General features: G+C 40.3%; 1 protein-coding gene across 2 annotated transcripts in view; it reads right to left on the bottom strand.

Annotated features, from left to right (window-relative positions):
- asap2a (ArfGAP with SH3 domain, ankyrin repeat and PH domain 2a) overlaps positions 1-22,471 on the bottom strand; it is a 218,325-nt gene that overhangs the window by 152,679 nt on the left and 43,175 nt on the right. For both annotated transcript variants that reach the window (XM_069886255.1, XM_069886254.1), the window contains exon 2: positions 14,087-14,159. In XM_069886255.1, the coding sequence (XP_069742356.1) occupies positions 14,087-14,159 (73 nt within the window). The remainder of the gene's footprint in view (positions 1-14,086; positions 14,160-22,471) is intronic.

Here is a 22,471-nt window from a genome sequence, read left to right as displayed (position 1 = left end):
GCGCGAGTTCGCTGGCTTCAAGATAGTAGTTTTCGAGCCTGGCCTGTTCCAGTGATTTGGCCAGCTTGACATAACTAGCGAGGTCCTTCTTTCCTGAGTCGCTCCCTCATGGACCTCAAGCAGACTCCTGCAACCAGGGTGTCCCGGATCTGCTCGTAGTCTCGGACGCAGCCTGAAGCCGCTTCATACCTGCACTGTTTAGAAATGTGCGAATTCCTCAGCCACATTGGAGGACTGGGAGTCTATTAGCAGTTTGAGTAACACCTCCATCCTTGTTTTGAAAGCTAATAAAACTGTAATGTAGATAAAAGCTCTCACACGACTGGAGGGAGAACAAACGCTTTTATTAGCTTCGACAATGGGTAGGGTTCACTAGTAGGCTTCAGAGAGGTTCTGGGTTTAGGCGGGAAACCAGGGTTATATATGGGTAAACGGGGGTGGAGCCGGGAGGCAGGGCTAGTCATCAATACAGCACTCTCCCAGTGAATCCCAGTTCACTGCATAAAGCTAATTGAAAAAGTGCAAAAATATTTGAATGAATATTACAGGACCAAGAATGTATCACTATTTAAAAAGAAATCTCACTAGAAAGAGAAGCCCCTTGTATGGACATAAAGCACTCAATAAAACTCAGGGAAAATTTACCCACATGGGATCATCCAAAACTACAAAATAAAAATAATCTATTCACTGAGAAATTCAGAATAAACTACTCAAAAATGATGAGGAAGTGAAATTTATTGTCAATTGGTTCATTGAAGGTAAAATATTATTTTTAATGATGGAAAGGAAAAATGTTGATAGTGTGAATGAAGTAAAATTAGACAGCTTTCGGAGAATTAATACAGTCAGGATTTCTTGCTTCAAATTAACTCACTGCTATAAAAATTAACAGGTACAGTTGCCATTCAAATTAGCATTAAAATCAAGTCAATATAATAAATGCATTAAATTACCTTAGTCCCAGGGATGATGTTAGAATGGAGAACAAAAAAAAATCACTTAAACTTCAAAATTAATACACACTTAGCAGATGATAAAATTCACCACTGAAAAAGCTCAAGGTTCTCAGTGAGTCCAGGTTACAGTTTTAAATGGTGGACAATGCAACAGCACATAATTTATCTATTTTTTAACAAGCACTAGCAAATTATCTGATCATTTCACAATGTCTGAGTGGGTTCCTACTCCCCACAAACCCATCGGCATCTCATCATGGAAAGTATCAAATAATAGCATTGAAGGTAAGGTGCATCTGAATATTACACCATAAACTTAAAAGTAAGAAGTCTTGTTCTTATATAGAATATTTCATGACCTTTTCAGGGCATTCTAAAGAATTCTCACTCCAATGATATATTTCAAATGAAAAAATCTGCAACTAGAATTATAAAATAAAAAAGCACTGGAAATACTCAGCAAATCAGGCTGCAACTGTGGCCTTCTGACATGTTCTCAGTTATAACACAGGAAATGCAATAGACAATTTATACACACCAGATCCCTAAAAAAAATTGCAATGACAGATCTTATGAATGTAAAAAAAAAAATGTATATTGGTTGAAGGATCAATATTTGCAAACCATCTATTGGTTCATTTGACATCCACTAGAGAAAAAGAGGATCTCAATTTGACACTTTATCTGACAGATTAGGGTATAGTACAGCAGTGTCTGCTGGATTTTGTACTCAAGTTTGCAGAGTGGTATAAAAACCAAGATCTTCTAATTCAAGATCAATTTCAACTGAGCAATAGCGAACTATATTTGGTAATCATATGCTGCTTACCAAAATGGCATCAATTTATCATAACATCTTCTGGCCTGCAAGACATTTTGATACTGTCTATCCAATAGCTGAAGAAAGAGACAGAAAAAAAAGACCAGATTTAACAAATGCAGTACAGAAAAAACACACCACTTTTTATAGTGGGTTTGTTGGGATAGTTCTTTATATAGAAAAGAGCAATCAGCAGATGGAACATTTGAACACTTTCAGACATTGTGGTCTCCAATTACAAAGCCATTAACTGTAACAGAAGTCTCTGAGGAACTGTCCAAGCTATTTTTTCCACAATACCAAGTATTCATCCCTTGTAACATTCTTGGAGATGAACTAAGAACGTCACTTCATCCTTTAAGGTGTGGCTGACAGGACTGACCAGCTGTCACTGGTCAAACCAGCTGTCTGAACATAGTGGAAGCACTGTTTCTATAAGACAATTTTCATGACTGTATCTTCATTATTTTCGAGTGAACAGCTGCCTTTTGAGTAGAAATGTAAAGCAATCTCTGCTGATGGGCTGGGTTTAAAAATGAATTGAGAATGATTTAATGGCCATTACTGGAATGACATAGATTGGTTCCTGATTACTGAAGGGTACATGTTTCAGAAGGATCGGAAGCTGGGGAAAAGGTGGAGGGCTATATTAATTAATCATTATTTTAGCACAAGAGAGAATGATCCAAATTAATTAAATCAGAATTATAGAAGCTGATTGAGTGGAAATGAGAAGACAGTGGCAGACAGTTGTGGGATCTTTCAGAATAAATGCATTCCAACAGGAAAGAAAAAAAATTCCAAGAGGACCCACCATCATCCACAATTTACTAATTAAAATGATGACTAGGCCTGCAGGAAGTATGTCCACCTGCAGCTTCTGAACAGATGGAACTATGGTTAGACGCAATATGGAGTAGCCACAATACTAAAAATACACATTAAGCAAGGTAATCATACTGCAGGTAGAGAATAGTCGTCAAGTTTACCGTCATCACAAGTACAGCCCAACAAAATAGTAATCTCAGGTCGTAAATTTAAATTTAACTTTTTTTAAATTTAGACATACAGCACAGTTAACCTATGTCCACAGTACTTTTCAAACAATGGGAGGAAATCAGAGCCCCCAGGGAAAACCCATGCAGACACGGGGAGAATGCACAAAATCCTTCCAGACAGCGTGGGATTTCAACAATGGTCCTGATCGCTGGCACTATAAAGGTGTTGTGGTAACCACTATGCCAACCATGCTGCCCAAAATGCAAAGCCCTTATAGACACCATTGGATTCAAACCCGTGGTCATAGCATTGCGCTAACTGTACCGCACATCCTCGGTGCAAAAACATGCAGACGCACAGCCAGACTTAACACACAGACAAATAATACATATGCAGGGCAAGTATTATAATCAATAAAAAATAAATAAATATTATTTTGTACAAAAGAGTCTCGGATGGTTAGTGTGAACAGTTCTTTTGGTCGTTCAGCATTCTCACTGTCCATGGGAAGAAGCTGTTGCTCAGCCTGGTGGAGCTGGCTGATACTCCTGTATCTCTTCCCTGACGGGAGCAGCTGAAAGATGCTGTGTGCTGGGTGGAAGGGATCCTCAATAATTTTCTGTGCCCTCTTCAGACAATGATCCCAGTAGATCACGTCAATGGCCGGGGGGTGGGGAGTGGTGGGGGGGAAAAGAGAGAGAAAATACCTCCAATCCACAGGACCATAATAGATAGGTGACCAGCATAAAGGGCTGCAAGTATAGGTAGGTAGTTAATGCAGGAATCCCCTGTATTCATTCCCCTCTCAAACAGGTACACAACACAGTCTTCAATACTGTTGGGGATGGTTGAGGGAAGGGAAGAGCTTATGGGCTCACCGTAGAAATTGACAACAACTCATGCACAGCAGGGAAGGGAAAAATCCAAGTGAGCAGAGTGGTGAGAAATTAACTAATAAGGGGAACAGTCAAGCATTTCTATTGCTGAGAGCCAGACTCCAGAACATTATATGCCTCACTGATGCCTGGGCCAGGGTTGTCTCAGAGCATTTACAGAATACTCTTAAAAGGGAAGGAGAACGCCCAAAGGTCATAGTACAGAATAGCATTAATGACTTGGGCAGTGGAAGTCACGTGATGGAGTATTGTCGGACGGTGAACTCCAGCCCTCTCCAGAAAAGTCGAAAAAAATAAAGGAAAACACAAAGGCACAAAAATAAAAATTAAAGTAAAGTGAGTATAAGGGTGGAAAGAAGATGGTGACGAAAAAAAGAAAAATCGAAAGCAACGGTAAGAAGAGAGGAAGAGAAGACAACGGAAGAAGAAGGAGAAGGCCTTACCTGTTCGAACAGGCCCGCGGTGGAGAGAGAAACCCGCTCCCTCAGGTCGGTAGAAAGTGGACTACAAAAATGGCTCGCTGAGCCGAGTAAAAGTGCGCAACCGCGCATGCAAAAAAAACACACCGACGGGAGGGGAGACCAGCTGGGGAGTCGATCTCCACAGCCGGCAATGACAGCTGCAGAACAGCAGCAGCAAGAGGAGAATATAGAAGACAACGAAAAAAAGAAAGAAGAGAAGAAAAGGACAACAAAGAAACAACAGATGGCCAACCCAGAGGAAGAAGAGGAAGAGTACAGTGAAATGGAAGAAGGGAAAGGCAAGACAATGGATATACTTTCTCTTATTAAAGAATACATGGATTCATTTAAAGAATGGCAAGCACAAGAATTTAGTGATTTAAGAAGAAGAATAAACAGTACAGAAGAGAAAGTGAATAAAATAGATATGACCTTATCAGAAATGGGAAAAAGAATGGACATGGTGGAAGAACGAGAAGCAGCAGTAGAAATGGAGGTAGAGGACTTAAAAAAGAAATTAGAGGAATCTAATAAAAAAGTTAAAGAGACACAAGAGCTGTTAGCTCAGAAAATAGATATAATGGAAAATTATAACAGAAGAAATAACATAAAGATAGTGGGCCTTAAGGAAGATGAAGAAGGCAAGAATATGAGAGAGTTTATAAAAGATTGGATCCCCAGGATCTTAGGATGTCCAGAACTACAGCAAGAAATGGAAATAGAAAGGGCACATAGAGCATTAGCCTTTAAACCACAACCACAACAAAAGCCAAGATCTATTTTAGTAAAATTCCTAAGATATACTACAAGAGAAAAGGTACTGGAGAAAACAATGGAGAAAGTAAGAGAGGACAACAAGCCACTGGAGTACAAAGGGCGAAAAATCTTTATTTAACCAGATATAAGTTTTGAAATCCTGAAGAAGAGAAAGGAGTTCAATACAGCAAAGGCGATTTTATGGAAGAAAGGGTATAAATTTATACTAAAGCATCCAGCGGTATTGAAAATATTTATTCCAGGACAGCAAAACATACTATTCTCGGATCCAGAGGAAGCACGAAAATTTGCAGAACAATTACAAAATAGACTGAGAGATGAAGACGTGTAACGAGAGTACAAAAGATTGCGAACTAAAAAGACACATAAGTTTTGAACTCCTGAAGAAGAGGAAGGAGTTCAATATAGCGAAAACGATCTTATGGAAAAAGACTATTCTCGGATCCAGAGGAAGCAAGGAAATTTGCAGAACAACTACAAAACAAGCAGAGAGATGAAGACATGTAATAAGAGTAAAAATGACCACGATTTATATGTATGTGGGTAAAGAGGTATATGTATAGTGTGCATACATGAATGTATCCGTATTTAGAGGAAAATATAGAGAGTATAGACAAGAATTAATAAGGGAAGGTAATGGAATAGAGGGAATAAGGAGGGAATTAAAAGAGTGACCTTTGTTACATATGAAAATTGAAATCTTTTCTGGGGGGGCCTGGGTGGGGAGGAGTTACGGTCACTGCAAAATCAGCTGACGTTTGCGAGTGAATTCGCAAATCCAAATGGAGAGGGGAGATGTGGTTGTCCGACAAGGGATAAAGGACAACTCAGGAGGGGAAGGGGAGATTGGGGCTAAAGAAGCTTTAAATAGGAGAATAAGGAAAATGTTTGATGTTTTAGAAATGTTGTCTTATAAAGTGTTCAAAACAAGAAAGCAGAAATGGATAAGAAGGAAAGGTAATGATGGAGAAACGGAAAGGGAAGATAAACAAAGTATAAAATGGCTACGCTGAACTATATGACTTTAAATATGAACGGAATACATAACCAAATTAAAAGGAAGAAACTGCTAAATTTACTGAAAAAATAAAAAATTGATATAGCATTTGTGCAAGAAACACACTTAACTGAATTGGAGCACAAGAAATTAAAGAGAGATTGGGTAGGACATGTAACAGCAGCATCGTATAATTCAAAAGCAAGAGGAGTGGCTATATTAATTAGTAAAAATGTGCCATTTAAAATAGAAGAGGAAATAATAGATCCAGCAGGGAGATATGTAATGATAAAATGTCAGATATATTCGGAGTTTTGGAATCTACTCAATGTATATTCACCTAACGAAGAAGATCAAAAGTTTATGCAAGATATTTTTTTGAAGATAGCAGATACGCAAGGGAACATATTAATAGGAGGGGATTTCAACCTGAATTTGGATTCAAATATGGACAAAACTGGGATAAAAATTAACAGAAAGAACAAAGTAACCAAATTTATAATTAAATCGATGGAAGAAATGCAACTTTTGGATAAATGGAGGAAACAACACTCAAAGGAAAAGAAATATTCATATTACTCGGCTAGACATAAAACATACTCAAGAATAGACCTATTTTTGTTATCAGTTCGTATGCAAGATAGAGTAAGAAAAACAGAATATAAAGCTAGAATACTATCGGACCATTCACCCTTAATATTGACAATAAAGTTAGAGGACATCCCTCCAAGAAGGTATAGATGGAGATTAAACCCCATGTTACTTAAAAGGCAGGATTTTAAAGAATTTATTGAAAGACAAATTAAAATGTATTTTGAAATAAATACGAAATCAGTGAAAGATAAGTTTATACTATGGGATGCAATGAAAGCATTCATTAGAGGGCAAATAATAAGTTATGTAACCAAGATGAAAAAGGATTATAATCAGGAAACAGAGCAGTTGGAAAGGGAAATAGTAAATATAGAAAAAGAATTAGCAATGAAGGAAGATACAACTAAAAGAAGAGAATTGGCGGATAAAAAAATAAAATATGAAACACTACAAACATATAAGGTGGAGAAGAATATAATGAAGACAAAACAGAAATATTATGAACTAGGTGAAAAAACGCACAAAATTCTAGCATGGCAGCTTAAGACAGAACAAGCTAAGAAAATGGTATTGGCATCAAGGAAAAAAGACAAACAAATTACATATAATCCAAAAGAGATCAAGGAAAACTTTAGAGAATTCTATGAACAATTATACCGAACTGAAAACGAAGGGAAAGAAGGGAAAATAGATGAATTTCTAACTAAAATTGAACTACCAAAACTACAAATAGAGGAACAAAATAAATTAACAGAGCCATTTGGAATAGTAGAAATACAAGAGATAATAAAAAAATTACCAAATAATAAGACACCAGGAGAGGATGGATTCCCAATAGAATTCTATAAAAGATTTAAAGATTTATTAATTCCGCCCCTCCTAGAAGTAATCAACCAGATTGATAAAACACAAAGCTTACCAGATTCATGTAAAACAGCAATAATTACAGTAATACCAAAGCAAGGGAAAGATCCACTCACACCAGCGTCATATAGACCAATATCTTTACTTAACACAGATTATAAGATAATAGCTAAACTATTAGCAAACAGATTAGCAGAGTATGTACCGAAAATGGTAAATCTAGACCAAACTGGATTTATCAAAAAAAGATGCACAACAGACAATATTTGTAAATTTATTAACTTAATTCATGCAGTAGAAGGGAATAAAGCGCCAACAGTAGCAGTTGCTTTAGACGCAGAGAAGGCCTTTGACAGAGTAGAATGGAATTATTTGTTCAAAGTATTGCAAAAATTCAGTTTACCGGAGAAGTATATTAACTGGATTAAAGCATTATATAAGGGACCATTGGCGAAAGTGACAGTAAATGGATATGTATCAAAGCAATTTAACTTAAGCAGGTCAACACGGCAGGGATGCCCACTATCACCTTTATTGTTCGCGTTAGCTATAGAACCACTAGCAGAATCGATAAGAACAGAAAATAATATAAAAGGGATAAAAATAAAAGACAAAGAATATAAAATCAGTTTATTTGCGGATGATGTTATAGTATACTTAACAGAACCAGAACTATCAATAAAAGAATTATATAAGAAATTGAAGGAATATGGAGAAGTGTCGGGTTACAAGATTAACGTAAATAAAAGTGAAGCAATGCCTATGAATAATGCGGATTTCTCAAAATTTAAGAAGGAATCACCATTTAGATGGCAAATGCAAGCAATAAGATACCTAGGTGTACAAATAAATAAAAATCTCGGCCAACTATATAAACTCAATTATTATCCACTAATGAAAAAATTACAGGACGATTTAGAGCATTGGAAAGATTTACCACTAACACTAATAGGAAGGATAAACTGTATTAAAATGAATATTTTTCCAAGGATATTATACCTATTTCAGGCATTGCCAATACAACTGACAGAGAAATTCTTCAAGGAGTTAAAGAAAATAATAAGGAAATTTTTATGGAAAGGGGGGAAACCGAGGATAGCACTAGATAAATTAACAGAATGGTATAAACAAGGAGGCTTACAACTGCCAAACTTTAAAAATTATTATAGAGCCGCACAATTAAGATACCTATCAGATTTTTATCAAACAAGGGAAAAGCCAGATTGGACCAGATTAGAATTAGATAAAATAGGGGAAAAGATATCTGAACACATATTATATAAATGGGATGAAAAATTGGTACAACATAGAAGTTCTCCAGTATTACATCATCTACTCAATATTTGGAAGAAGATTCATGTAGAAAGAAATAAAACAAATTATCAATCACCAAAACTAATATTGACGCAAAACAAGTTACTCCCTTTTAGAATAGATAACCTTTCCTTTAGAGAATGGGAGAAAAAAGGGATTAAAAGAATAGAAAATTGTTTTTCAGGAAATAGATTATTATCCTTTGAACAAATTAAAGATAAATACAATATAACTCAAGATACAGCACTGGCATATTACCAATTGAGATCCTACTTGAAGGACAAATTAGGAAGCAGTCTGAGTTTGCCAGAGGGAAGTAACTTTGAATATGTGATTACAGATACAGTGATAATCAAAAGATTTATAACAAATATGTATATTAAACTGCAAGAAAAGGAGAATGAGGAAACAAATGGTAAAACTAAACAAAAATGGGAACAAGATTTAAATATAAAGATAAAAAAGGAAACATGGGAGAAGTTATGTTCTGGAACGATGAGAAATACAATAAATACGATGTTACGTATGATACAATATAACTGGATACACAGGCTATACATTACACCTCAAAAGTTAAATAAATGGGACCCAACAGTATCTGATAGATGTTTTCGATGTAAAAAAGAAATGGGAACAACAATTCATGCAATCTGGACATGTGAGAAAGTAGAAAAATTTTGGGAAGATCTAAATCAGATATTAAATAAAATTACAGAAAACAATATACCAAAGAATCCAGAGATCTTCCTCCTAAGTAACATAAAAAAACAAAGAATTTGGAATTGATTTGGAGGAAGCACAAAAAATATTTGTTAAGATAGCTCTAGCCATAGGAAAAAAATGTATTATGTCAACCTGCAAATTGGAAGATAATTTGAAAATACAACAATGGTATATAGAAATGAATAAATGTATTCCATTAGAAAAAATAACATATAGTTTAAGAAATAATATTGAAATATTTGAACAAATATGGGAGCCTTACATGAAACACAATAGCGAAAACCTACCGGGGACATTCACTACCTAAATTAACGGAAGGAGAAGGAAATGAAAAGAATTGACTCAGTGGAATTTCTTGTGTATTTTTATTGAATGACAACATTGTTTGACTGGTTTAATGTATCCTAGATTTTGTACTTTAAATGGATGGGAGGGGGGAGGTAGGGAGGGTGGGATGGGAGGAGGGAGGCGGGGGGGGAGAAAATGGCACTGTATATGTTTGAAAAGGAAAAAGTGTGTATCATGGTTAATGTGGTTTATGGTGTGAAAAATAAAAATTTTTTAAAAAAAATGACTTGGGCAATAAGCAGGATGGGGACATGTAAATTGAATTGAGGGAAGCAGGAGCTCCAGGTACAAATCTCAGGATTATTTCCCTTTCCACGTACAACTGAAAGCAGCAGGAATGTAATACACAAATGAGCTGGAGAAACTCAGCAGGTCATAAGTAAAGGGCCACAGATGTTTTAGGTCAGGGCCCTTCGTCAGGTACAAGGAAAAAAAAAACAGACAGACATGCGAATAAAAGGTGAAGGAGGAGGGTAGCACAGGCTAACAGATAAGAGGCCATAGATGGATGTAGATGCGAGGGCAGGAGAAAATAAAACAGAGAAGCGATAGGGGAGAGTGCTAAAAGGGAAGGGGTAGGGAGCTAAAGGATAGGGTAAGAGACACAGGAGGAAGAGAGTTAACAAAAAAATGGAGAAGTCAAAAAATGTTAATATAATGAAACATACGCAGAAAAACCAAGGTGACCAAAAAGCTATATTTGTAACTTTCACATAGCATTGCATTTCAGATGTTCATTGGAATGAGTATTCAGTAACACTTTTCAGCCTTTAAAAAGCCAAATGAATTGAACAGGCCATTGAGCAGTAATAGTACAACTGATTATCCAAAATTGGATTCTCCGAAATCCTCATATATCCAGGGGGGGGGGGGGGGGGGGAGAATTTCCCCCAGACCACAACTGACAGGGGGCCTTGGGCTCCCGGGCAGGAGCATGGCCTCAGTGGGGAAGTGTCAGTGATCAGCAGCCAGCATTTTTTGGTGAAAATTAAAGCCTTCCCTTGTTGTTTGTGCTTGTTTAAGCATTGATACAAGTGACTTGCTATTGCTACTGAGCAGATTTTTAAAAAATAACCAGTTCTCTGAAAAAAAAAATGTTTATCCAACATAGGCCCAGCCCCGACCATTTCAGATAATCAGAGTTGTACTATATTTGTTTTTAAGAAGAAACTTCAATACATAGAACAATTGAACAAGAAATTGTGCTGTGGACACAAGCATTAAAACTGGACTTCTAACATCGTCCAAACAAAATCCCCCCCCACAAAAAAATTGGCGTATTTAATAATAACTGGTTGCAATGGGATACCCCCAAAACAGCAGCAATACTTCCCATACCAACAACTCAAATTCTTCACACATTCTGCAACACCTGCTCTTTTTATTGCCTCTCTTCCCGTCATTTAGGAACTCAAACACCTCTTCCAAATGAGCCAGTACTGTACTTTTAATTCTGATTTAGCCAGCTGCAACTGATGTGGTTTCCTACATAAGCACATACATTTTACACAATACCTCCATTCAGTCCACAAAGATGACCTTGAGCTTCCATTAACCTGTGACTTTAATTCTCTCATTCTTTGTGCTCCTATACCGATCTTATTGGAACTGTTCCAACGGGGGAGGCACCTCAATGACTGAGTTGACACACTACAACCTTTAATTCAGCATGCATGCTTTTGTCCTCTCTCTTTCCTTTGGCCTTTATGTTATTCATTAAACTTGACTATTCTTTCAGCAGTGTCCTTGGTCTTCAAGCCCTCACAAACTTGCCTTTTAAATTCTCTCCACCAACTTTCTTTGCATCTTCAAGTTCATCATCATCCGACTTTATATGTACAACCTGACAAAATAGCATTTCACTGGACCACTGTGCACACACACAATGCATAATAATCACATCTATTCATAAAGATGCATTTTAAAATAAAAATGTATATAAATATTTTTGGGATGATTCTCTCAGTTACAGGATGCTGTACATTAATCTCACAGCTAGTGGGAAGAAGCTATTTCCCAGCCTGGCAGTCTCGATTTTCATGCTCCTGTACCTCCTCCTTGATGGTAGTGGGTCATAAATACTGTGTGCTGGATGGACAGGGTCTTCTATAATTCTTTGAGCCCTATTTTCACAATGCTCCCAGCAAAGTTAACATAGCAGTTAGCATAACACTATTACAGTGCCAGTGACCTGGGCTCAAATCCAGCACAGTCTGTAAGGAGTTTGTACGTTTTCCCCATGTTTACATGGGCTTTCCTCTGGTTTCCTCCCACCCTCCAAAACGTACTGGGACTGTAGGCTTGAACTGTAGAGGGCTGAGCAACAGCCCTTCAGGTGCGCCAGTGCTCAGCCTGATGGGATTGAGGTTTTGCTACCAACCTGAACTGACTGGTCTCTCAATCAAGGTCCAAAATCCAGTTGCACAAAGGGGTGTCCCAGCGAGGACAGTTTGCCTATCTGCTTCTGAGGCAGGATCATATTGAACACCGAGTGCTTTGGTGCTTTGTTCTATAGGAAGGTAGGCAAACTAGAATGGGTCTAATGTCACTGTGATGATGTAATGCAATCGAATGCATTCTACTATCAGTCACACCAAGCAATTCATGATTGTAGTCATCAGTGCCACTGGGCGATAAGACATTTTACCCAATTAACATCGCTATCTTGGGCACTGGGATGATGGTGGCTACCTAGAATCCTGCAGGGACAGTGGACTGCTGCAGTCAGATGTTGAAGATATCTGTTGGAACTTCCGTCAGCTGGGTTGTACAATCCTTCAGGACTTAACTAAATACATTGTGTGGTCCTGCTGTTTTGCAGAGGTTCACCCTGGATAGGATCCTCCTTACTTCAGCTATGCAGGGTGCGTGTTCTTCCTGGGGAGACAACGCTTTCTTTGGTGTTGTATTGTTTTTCCTCATCGAACAGCGTATAGAAAATATTCAACTTGTCAGGACCCACAGGTTTGACTTCCAGTCAATTATTGTTTGAATACCCTGCCACATGTGCCTTGTGCTGCCTGTGTCACACAGATGTCTGTGGAATCTCCATACGTACCCACTCTTTGCCTTCCAAGAGAGTTCAGCCCCTGCTGATCTTAATGCCATCTTGTCACTTGACTTGAAGGCAGCACCATGAGCTCTGAACAATGCACAAACCTCCACATCTAGCCATTGTTTCTGATTTGCCCTGGCTTGTTGCATTTGGTCACCGTAACATCTTCAATGCACTTGCCTTCTAACTTTCATTGGACCTGATAGAAGGTCAGCACCCTGAAATGTTAATTGCTCATCTCTCCAAAGACCTGCTGACTACTTCCGGCTTTTGTTATGCTTTTTCCCCCCAAGGTTTAGAGTGTCTGCAAGAAAATACATTATTTTCCTTTTGGACTCCAAGACATTTTGCTTCGATGGCCACAGTCTCATCTTCCTGAAAGGTAGGATAATCTATAACTTCAATGATCCAGTACTCTGCTCCAAAGAATCATTATTTTTAAAACACTAGCTTGAATTCTGTAGATATTAAGGAACAAATATGCCAACTATGTACTTCCACAAATGAGTTCCAATATATTTTGCCCTGGAAATTTACAATGATTGGAAATCCAGAACAGATTGATGTTCTTCACAGGGAATTCAACTTGTGTGAACAGGGAAACTTACTCTGTATCGTGTTACTAATGATATTGAAGATACATTCACTGAAACATATAGATCGAGAAAGCACACATGAAATGGCAAGTCTGTGCAAGAGCAGTAAGTGAAACAAAGTGAGAGAGACAGATACTGAGAAATGAGCAGCAGGGGATCGATCGTGATTAAGTTCTGAGGAAGAGCAACTCGACAGACACAAACATTAATTTTCAGTGCTTCAGTTATTTGACAATACTTAAAATTAGATTTTTCATAAACGTATAGACCCCAGTGCATTTGGGTGTGCTTGGTGGATATCTGTCAGCTACATAACACAATTTTATGTCCTCTGCATTTCATTATCACATCTTTCAAAGATTTATTGCCAAAGCATATCTGAAGCCCCAGGGAAACCTAGACATCATCTTTCTTATTAAATGTGCACAAAGAATAAAAATGTTATTCAATTTTATTCTTTAGGATGCAACATTATTATTCAATTTTTAATTCCAAAATCTAAGCTTTTTAATCAAAGTCCAAAGTTCATTCCAAAGGTATCTTATTGAGTCAAGTGTGTTATTTTAGTTTTACTAACCTTGGTTTGGGAACAGAAGAACATGTACTTTCTGAGGACAGGCAGATGAAAACAAAAGGTCACACTTGCTCTTTTGCTGTAATCAAGACTTATAGCAGATCCTTACCTAGCCCAGATGTATAAATAGCTTTGACAGATTTCTTCATCTTTTGTAACACTCCACGATCCACATCCAGTGCCTAAAAGTATAAAGAAAAAGTAGTTTCATAACAGCAACAAGTTTGATTATGCGTTTTATTTAATTTTGGTCAGTAAATGGGATGGTTTTTAACTGGATAGGAAACTTGTATTTAAGCATTAAAATAACTCTTAAATATTGTTTATGGTTAAGTGCAAATGATATGTGACCAACTCAAAATACAATTCATTTGGTTTTGCTAATACCTTTCAAATCTTTTGTGTTTGAAAAAAACTGATTTACAGCAGTCTTCTGTTCCAGACTGTTAGTACAAACACATAACAGGGAAAATGCATTTTGCAATGTAATTACTTTTTGTACAAGCAGCAAATGATCAATCATCATTCCCAGGTGCCAAACTAGCTATGCAAATCTATTTGACATGATAATATACATACACTTTTCAACAGGTCCTTGGCATACTCAATGCTTGTGAATGACAGCTTTCACAGGACATTGAGTCTGAAGCATGATATAATTAGCTGTCAAAGCCTTTTCACAGTGCAACAGTCTGCCTGTGATGAAATTACCTCATTGTTCAATGCCACTCTCAAATGCTGAGAATCAGAATCCAAGTGGATGAGTTAAACCAATCCAGTGGCAGAACTCGGCAGGTCAAGCAGCAGTAGCAGTGGGAGAAAAATAATGGACAATATTTCCAGCTAAAGCCATTTATCGCGACTAGGGACATGTTGAAGAGAGGCCAGTATTTAAGGGACAGGAGCTCCATGTAGGATTGTTGAACCAGGTAGAGGGAAAGATGCGAAAGGTAGCAGATTGGCAGGTGTCCGACAAAGGGAGAGAGAGGCAAGTAAAACAAAGGGGTCAAATGGAAGAAGATGAGTTATATAGGGTGGAGCAAGTTATTAAAAGACTAAAGGTTGCAGCTCTGGAATTTGACAAGAAGATGAGAATGGTGGTACAAAAAGAGATCGATGTAACCAAAATGTGTGGGAAGAGAGCAGAAGAATCCAGTGGGGAGATGGTCCCAAAGAAAAGGGGCTTCAATGGGTTGGGATGAGTGGAAAGGGGACAAACAAAAAAAAAGAGTAGGAAGTGTATAGAATAAGAGCGATGGGACTCCAAACTTGATATTAGAGAATTCCATGTTCACACCCTGAAGTTATAGTCTGCTCAGGAAGAATATGATGCATTTTTACTCTAGTTTAAGCTGGGTCCCATTTTGCCAGTGGAGACAGCCCAGGACAGACAGGTCAGTTTAGGAATGGAAAAGGGAGTTACAATGGCATGCAACCTGGAACTCAGGAAGTTGCTCTGTGAAATGGTTCCCAATTCTGCATTTGGTCTCACCAATGGAGAGGAGGCCACAAAGGGAAAACCAAATGTAGTAAAAGAGGTTAGAGTACTGTTTAGGACTCTGGATGGAGATGAAGGAAGAGGTACAAGACCAAGTAAAACAGTCCATCATCGCACAGGTTTCAAGACAGCCACCAACACTCCAGTACCAAAGAGGGTAACGATAACGGGCCTCAAATACTACCACCTTGTGGCACTGAGCTCCATCATTATGAAATGCTTCATGCAGCTTCACGATGGAATGCATCAAAGCACACCTCCCAAAGACACTGGACCTATTTCAATTCACCTATAGAAGAAACAGTTTCACTGATGATGTTACAGCCACGTCCTTCCGCTCCGTCCTGACCCACCTGGAGAACAAAGCTTCATACTCCAGGCTGCTGTTCATGGACTTCAGCTTGACATTGTAGAGCGCGTCGAAAGAACCAAAGACTTGTTGATCCAAACCAAGGCTTTTATTAACTAAAAGACTGGAGCATATCACAAGTAGTCCAGAATGACCTGGTCTGGCTCGGAGCAATCCTTTAAGACCTGCCAGTAGGTGTGGCTACACTCTCAGTCAATCACAGTCATCCTACACTACAATCTGTACATATACACATTGGTGATAGAATCTGTTCTATCATATGTGTTTAATACAATCATTCCCCAAAAGGATGGTGGAGAAGCGATCCTCACTGGGACTCGACACCCATCTCTGTAGCTGGATTCTGGACTTCCTATCGGAAAGACCACAGTCTGTCCAGATCAGCAGCAGAATATTGAGTACTATCACGCTGAGCACCAGAGCACCCTTGGGCTGTGTGCTCTGTCTGTTCCTATTCACACTAATGACCCACGAATGGAATACAAGATTCAGCTCCAACAGTGTCATCAAATTTGTAGATGACACAACAGTAGCTTGCCTGATGAGCAACAATGATGAGTTGCACTACAGAGAAGTGAAAAATCTCATTAAATGGTGCACGAATAACAACTTAAATCTCATTGTAGACAAAATAAAAGAGATGATTTGGACTTCAGGAGGACCAAGAATGACCATCCTCCACTACTCATCAACTCTGTAGTGGAGAACAGAGAGCACCAAGTTCTGCTGAGTCTACATAACAAATAACCTATCATGGACACACATAGAACACTACAACACAGCCCCTTCAGCTCACAATGTTGTGCCGATCCATATATTCCTTTTTTTAAAAAGTACTAAACTCTCCCTCCCCTGTAACCCTCTATTTTTTTCTTCCATTCATGTGCCAAAGGGTCTCTTAAATGCCCCTAATGTTCCAGCCTCCACCACCATCCCTGGCAAGGCATTCCAGGAACTCACAACTCTTGTGTTAAAAAAAAACTTACCCCTGATGTCTCCCCTAAACCTCCACCCCTTCACTTTGTTCTCCTGTCCTCTGGTGTCTGCTATTCCTGCCCTGGGAAACAGGGGCTGGCTGTCCACCCAATCTATGCCTCTCCTAATCTTCCAGACTTCTATCAAGTCTCCTCTCATCCTCCTATGCTCCAAAGAAATATCTCCCAGCTCTGCAAACCTTGCCTCATAAGATTTATTTTCCAATCCAAGTAACATCCTGGTAAATCTCCTCTGCACCCTCTCCATAGCTTCCACATCCTTCCTATAATGAGGTGACCAGAACTGAACACAACTCTAAGTGTGGTCTCACCAGAGATTTGTTGAGTTGCAACATGGCCTCTCTACTCCTGAACTTGTAACCCTCCTATTAATGAAGCCTAGCATTCCATAGGCCTTCTTAACTATCCTATCAGCCTATGCAGTGACTTTGAATTATGTGGATTTGGAGCCCAAAGTCCCTCTGTTCACCCACACTCTTAAGTAACCTGCCATTAATCCTGTACTCAGCCTTCTGGTTTGTCCTTCCAAAATGCATCACCTCTCACTTATCTGGATTGAACTCCACCTGCCAGTTTTCCACCCAAATCTACATCCTGTCTATATCCTCTTGTCACCTTTGACAACCTTTAGCTCCATCCACAAATCCTCCAACATTTGCATCATCCTCAAACTTATTGACCCATCCTTCTGCCTTTTCATCCAGGTTATTTATAAGTACAAAGAGCAGGAGTCCTAGTACAGATCTTTGTGGTACTCCACCAATCACTGACCTCCAGGCAAATACTTCCACTACCACTCTCTGCTTTCTACCTGCAAGCCAATTTTTTTTATGCACACAGCCAAGGTTCCATGGATCCCATGCCTCATGACTTACTGAACAAGTCTCTCATGGGGCATCATGTCAAATGCCTTAGTAAAATCCACGTAGACCACATCTATCGTCTTACCCTCATCAATTTCTTTTGTTACCTTCTCAAAACACTCAATTAGGATCGTGAAACACAATCTTTCCTTCACAAAGCCATGCTAACCATCCTTGGGTAGATTGTACTTCTCCAAATGCTCATAGATCCTATCCTTAAGAATCCTCTCCAGTAGTTTGCACACCTTTGACGCAAGACTCACAGGTCTATAATTCCTAGGATTCTCCCTATTATTTTTTTTAAACAAGGGGACTACATTTGCCATTCTCCAATTCTCCGGCACCTCTCCTACAGCCAAAGAGGACTCAAAGATCATAGCTACTGCCCCAGCTATCTCTTCCTTCACTTCCCACAGCAACTTATAACCCAGGGACTTATCAACCTTGATGTTTTTAAAGAAGATCCATCACTTCCTCTTCCTTAAACTCCATATTGTCCAGCACACAAGCCTGTTCTATTCCAACCTCACTCTGATCAAGGTCCCTTGCTCTGGTGAATACTGAAACAAAGTATTCATTTAGGATCTCCCAACCTCCTTCGCTTCCAGGCACATGTTGCCTCCTTCATCCTTTAGCTGACCCATCTTCAATCTCATCATCCTTCTGTTCTTCAAATATGCACAGAACGCCTTGGGGTTCTCCTTAATCCTACATGCCAAGGCCTTCTCATGCTCCCTTCAAGCTTTCAAGTCCTTTCTTAAGCTCATTCCTGGCTACCATACTTCCTATGAACCCTTCCTGTTTCCTGCTTCCTATGTCTAATATATGCTTCCTTTTTCCTCTTGACTAGCTGCCTCACCTGTTTCATCAACCATGGTTCCCTTATTTATCTTTTCCTTGTCCCAGTGGGTCATTCCTAAGCTGATACCAGCACAAGTGGTCCCTAAACTTCCTACACATTAGTTCTGTACACTCTCCCTTGAATATCTGTTTCCAATTTATTCTCACTACTTCCTGCCTCATCCCATAATTATTCTTTCCCTAATTAAGTCCTTTCCCATTTTGTCTGCTTTTATCCTTATCCATAGTTATGCTAAAGCTCAAGGAGTTGTGGTCACTCTCACCAAAGTGCTCCCCCACCAAGATCTACCACCTGACCAAGTTCATTATACAGAATTAGCTCCAGTATGGCCTCTCCTCTTGTCGGCCAGTCCACATACTGTGTCAGGAATCCTTGAACACACCAGACAAATTCAGCCTCATCCATCCCTCTTGCAGTCAGGAGGTGCCAGTCAATAGTAGGGAAAGTTGAAATCACCCATAATTACAACCCTGTATTTCCTGCACCATTCCAAAATCTGCCTGCTTATGTGCTCCTTGGTGGCCTGAGAGCTATTTGGCACTTGTAGACTACTCCCAGCACAGTGATTGCTCCCTTCCTATTCTGACTTCCACCAATACCGACTCAGTGGACACATCCTCTACAGACTCCTCCCTTTCAATAGCTGTAATACTATCCCTGACCAGTAATGCTTCCCCCTCCTTCCGCCCGACCCTCTTTTACCTCCCATCCTATTCCTGTTAAAACAGCTAAACCCTGGTACCTGCATCAGCCAATCCTGCCTTTCCTCTAGCCAAATCTTTGTCACGGCCACAACACTGCAGTTCCACATACCAATCCATGCTCTAAGCTCATCCCCTTTATTCCTAATACTCCTTTTCTTTGGCTTGCCTTCACGGACGAAGATTTATGGAGGGGTATCTCCACGTCTGCTGCAGGCTCGTTGGTGACTGACAAGTCCGATGCGGGACAGGCAGGCACGGTTGCAGCGGTTGCAAGGGAAAATTGGTTGGTTGGGGTTGGGTGTTGGGCTTTTCCTCCTTTGTCTTTTGTCAGTGAGGTGGGCTTTGCGGTTTTCTTCAAAGGAGGTTGCTGCCCGCCGAACTGTGAGGGGCCAAGATGCACGTTTGGAGGCGATATCAGCCCACTGGCAGTGGTCAATGGGGCAGGCACCAAGAGATTTCTTTAAGCAGTCCTTGTACCTTTTCTTTGGTGCACCTCTGTGGAGAGCTCGCCATAGAACATGATCTTGGGAAGGCGATGGTCCTCCATTCTGGAGACGTGACCCACCCAGCGCAGTTGGGTCTTCAGCAGCATGGATTTGATGCATGCGGACTCTGCCAGCTCGAGTACTTCAATGTTGGTGATGAAGTCATTCCAATGAATGTTGAGGATGGAGCGGAGACAGCGCTGATGGAAGCGTTCTAGGAGCCGTAGGTGATGCCGGTAGAGGACCCAGGATTCAGAGCCGAACAGGAGCGTGGGTATGACAACGGCTCTGTACACACTGATCTTTGTGTGTTTCTTCAGGTGGTTGTTTTTCCAGACTCTTTTGTGTAGTCTTCCAAAGACGCTATTTGCCTTGGCGAGTCTATTGTCTATCTCTTTGTTGATCCTTGCATCAGATGAAATGGTGCAGCCGAGATAGGTAAACTGGTTGACCATTTTGACTTCAGTGTGCCCGATGGAGATGTTGGGGGGCTGGTGGTCATGGTGGGGAGCTGGCTGATGGAGGACCTCAGTTTTCTTCAGGCTGACTTCCAGGCCTGTAATACTCCTAGCATTGATATAATAGAGATATTTCAAACCCTCTAACTGTTTTGTCCCCTGCCTGTCCTTCCTCACAAACTCAGAACACAGAGCATCATACTTTTGACCTTATCCCCTATTCTCTGCACTCACATTCTGATTCCCAACCCCCTGCCAAACTAGTTCAAACCCTCCCCAACAGCTCTTGCAAACCTACCCAGCAGGATATTGGTCCCTTTCCAGTTCAGGTGCAGTCCATCTTTAAAAAAAAAACAGGTCAGACCTTTCCCAGAAGAGATCCCAATAATCCAGAAATCTGAACCCCTGCCCCAACTCTTTAGCCATTCATTCATCTGCCAAAACTTCCTACTCCTACTCTCTCTGGAACGTGGCACAAGCAGCAATCCTGAGATTACCATCCTTAAGATCTTGCTTTTTAACTTGTTACCTAACTTCCTATATTCCCTCTTCAGGACCTCATCACTATTCCTATGTTATTGGTACCCATGTGGACCACAACATCTGGCTGCTCACCCTTCCCCTCCATAATACTGTGAATTCAAGCAGAGACATCCTTGGCCTTGGCACCTGGAAGGCAACATCCAGGACCCTCAATCTCATTCACAGAACCTATTATCGACTCTCCTAACTAATGAGTCCCCAATCATCATAGCTCTCCTCTTCTCACCCCCTTCCCCTCTGAGCAGAGGGGCAAGTGTCTGTGCAAAGACGAGAACACCATAACTTGTCTCTGATAAATCGTACCCTATCCCCCCCCCCCCCCAACAGTATCCAAAACTGTATACTTATTGTTGAGGGTAAATGGCCACAGGGGTGCTCTGCACTGTCTGCTTATTCCCCTTCCTTTTCCTAACAGTCACCTGCCTCCTGGCATTTTGGGGGTGACTGTCTCTCTGAAGCTCTTCTCTAACTGCCTCTGCATCCCAAATGTATAGGAATTCATCCAGCTCCAGTTCCCTAACTCGGTCTCCCAAGAATTGCATCATAGAGACAAGAGTACCATCCCAGATTTTCCACATGATGCAATCAGAGCATTCGACTGCCATGGCTGCTGCCTCCATTAATTTTTCCTAATTTACAAACATCATACCTGGCCTTACATTACTGGAATCAAGCTTGCCGAAGCCTCGTGAGCCAAACACTCAAAGTCGTAATCCTGCACTGGGCCACTCACGCACTGCCCGGTCTCCACTGGCCACTCCAATTGAGCCTACTCGAACATCCTCCTCAGTAATTTGAAAGAAGAAATGGCGGACCCACTTACTCTGGTGACATCAATGTGTGCGTGCATCACAGGGAAGCCCCTGGCTGGATCAATGCAGGATGCTGTCACGGTGCTGCCTTGACGTGCTGCTGCCATGAATGGGGAAGGGGGGCCGCGATGTGCTGCGAACGGGAAGAATTGCTGCCGCGATCGGGTGGGGGCGGTGCCGTGATGCTCTGCTGCTGCAAACAGGGATGAGGGGAGGACTGCTGCCATGGCATGCTTCTCTAGTTCGTGGTAATGGCTCAATGCAGGAGTGCAGGAGCAATGGCCATCTTCCTTACCCATAATCCCCATGCCACTGGAACCACTCTGGTGCTGGTGACAGACAGCCAGGAGCAGGGGCGTTTAGGAGAACTTTACTTTAAACAGAGAGAAATTCCCTGTGGGGCTGCCTGTGACTGTGTGATGCGTCACTCACCATGTCATCGCAGAGACAGGATCCCCCTTAAATTGCCGGGTTGGAGATTTAACAGGTAGGTTAGGCTGCTATTTGAAAGGCGCATCCTGCTCACATGACCCAGTAATCTCACCCAGGTCCCAGGAGGGCTACCCAGGTGCTACAATTTGAAAGCACCTAATTGATGTGTTACCCAAGTCCCAGTTGGAATATCAAAATCAATTCTGCATACCATGCTAAAGAAATCATTCCTCTTCATCTCATTAATCTGGCAACCAGGATCCAGGATTTCAGTTCATCATGAGAATAAAGCAAAAGGAATATTATTCTTGAAATAAAGAATGTTAATGGGGGATTTGTTGGCAACATAAAATCATGAAAGATTTCAATTAAGAGTAAATAAGGGAAAATTGTTTTCCATTGACTGTCTTCAATAAACAACATTAATTGTTCTACGAATATTGTAAGTTGTCAAACTGAGAAATGTGTTATG

The sequence above is a fragment of the Narcine bancroftii genome, chromosome 6 (genome assembly GCF_036971445.1).
Source record: "Narcine bancroftii isolate sNarBan1 chromosome 6, sNarBan1.hap1, whole genome shotgun sequence".
Classification (NCBI taxonomy): Eukaryota; Metazoa; Chordata; class Chondrichthyes; order Torpediniformes; family Narcinidae; genus Narcine; species Narcine bancroftii.
Note: the sequence above shows the minus strand (reverse complement) of the source record. Positions and strands in the feature narration are given on the sequence as shown.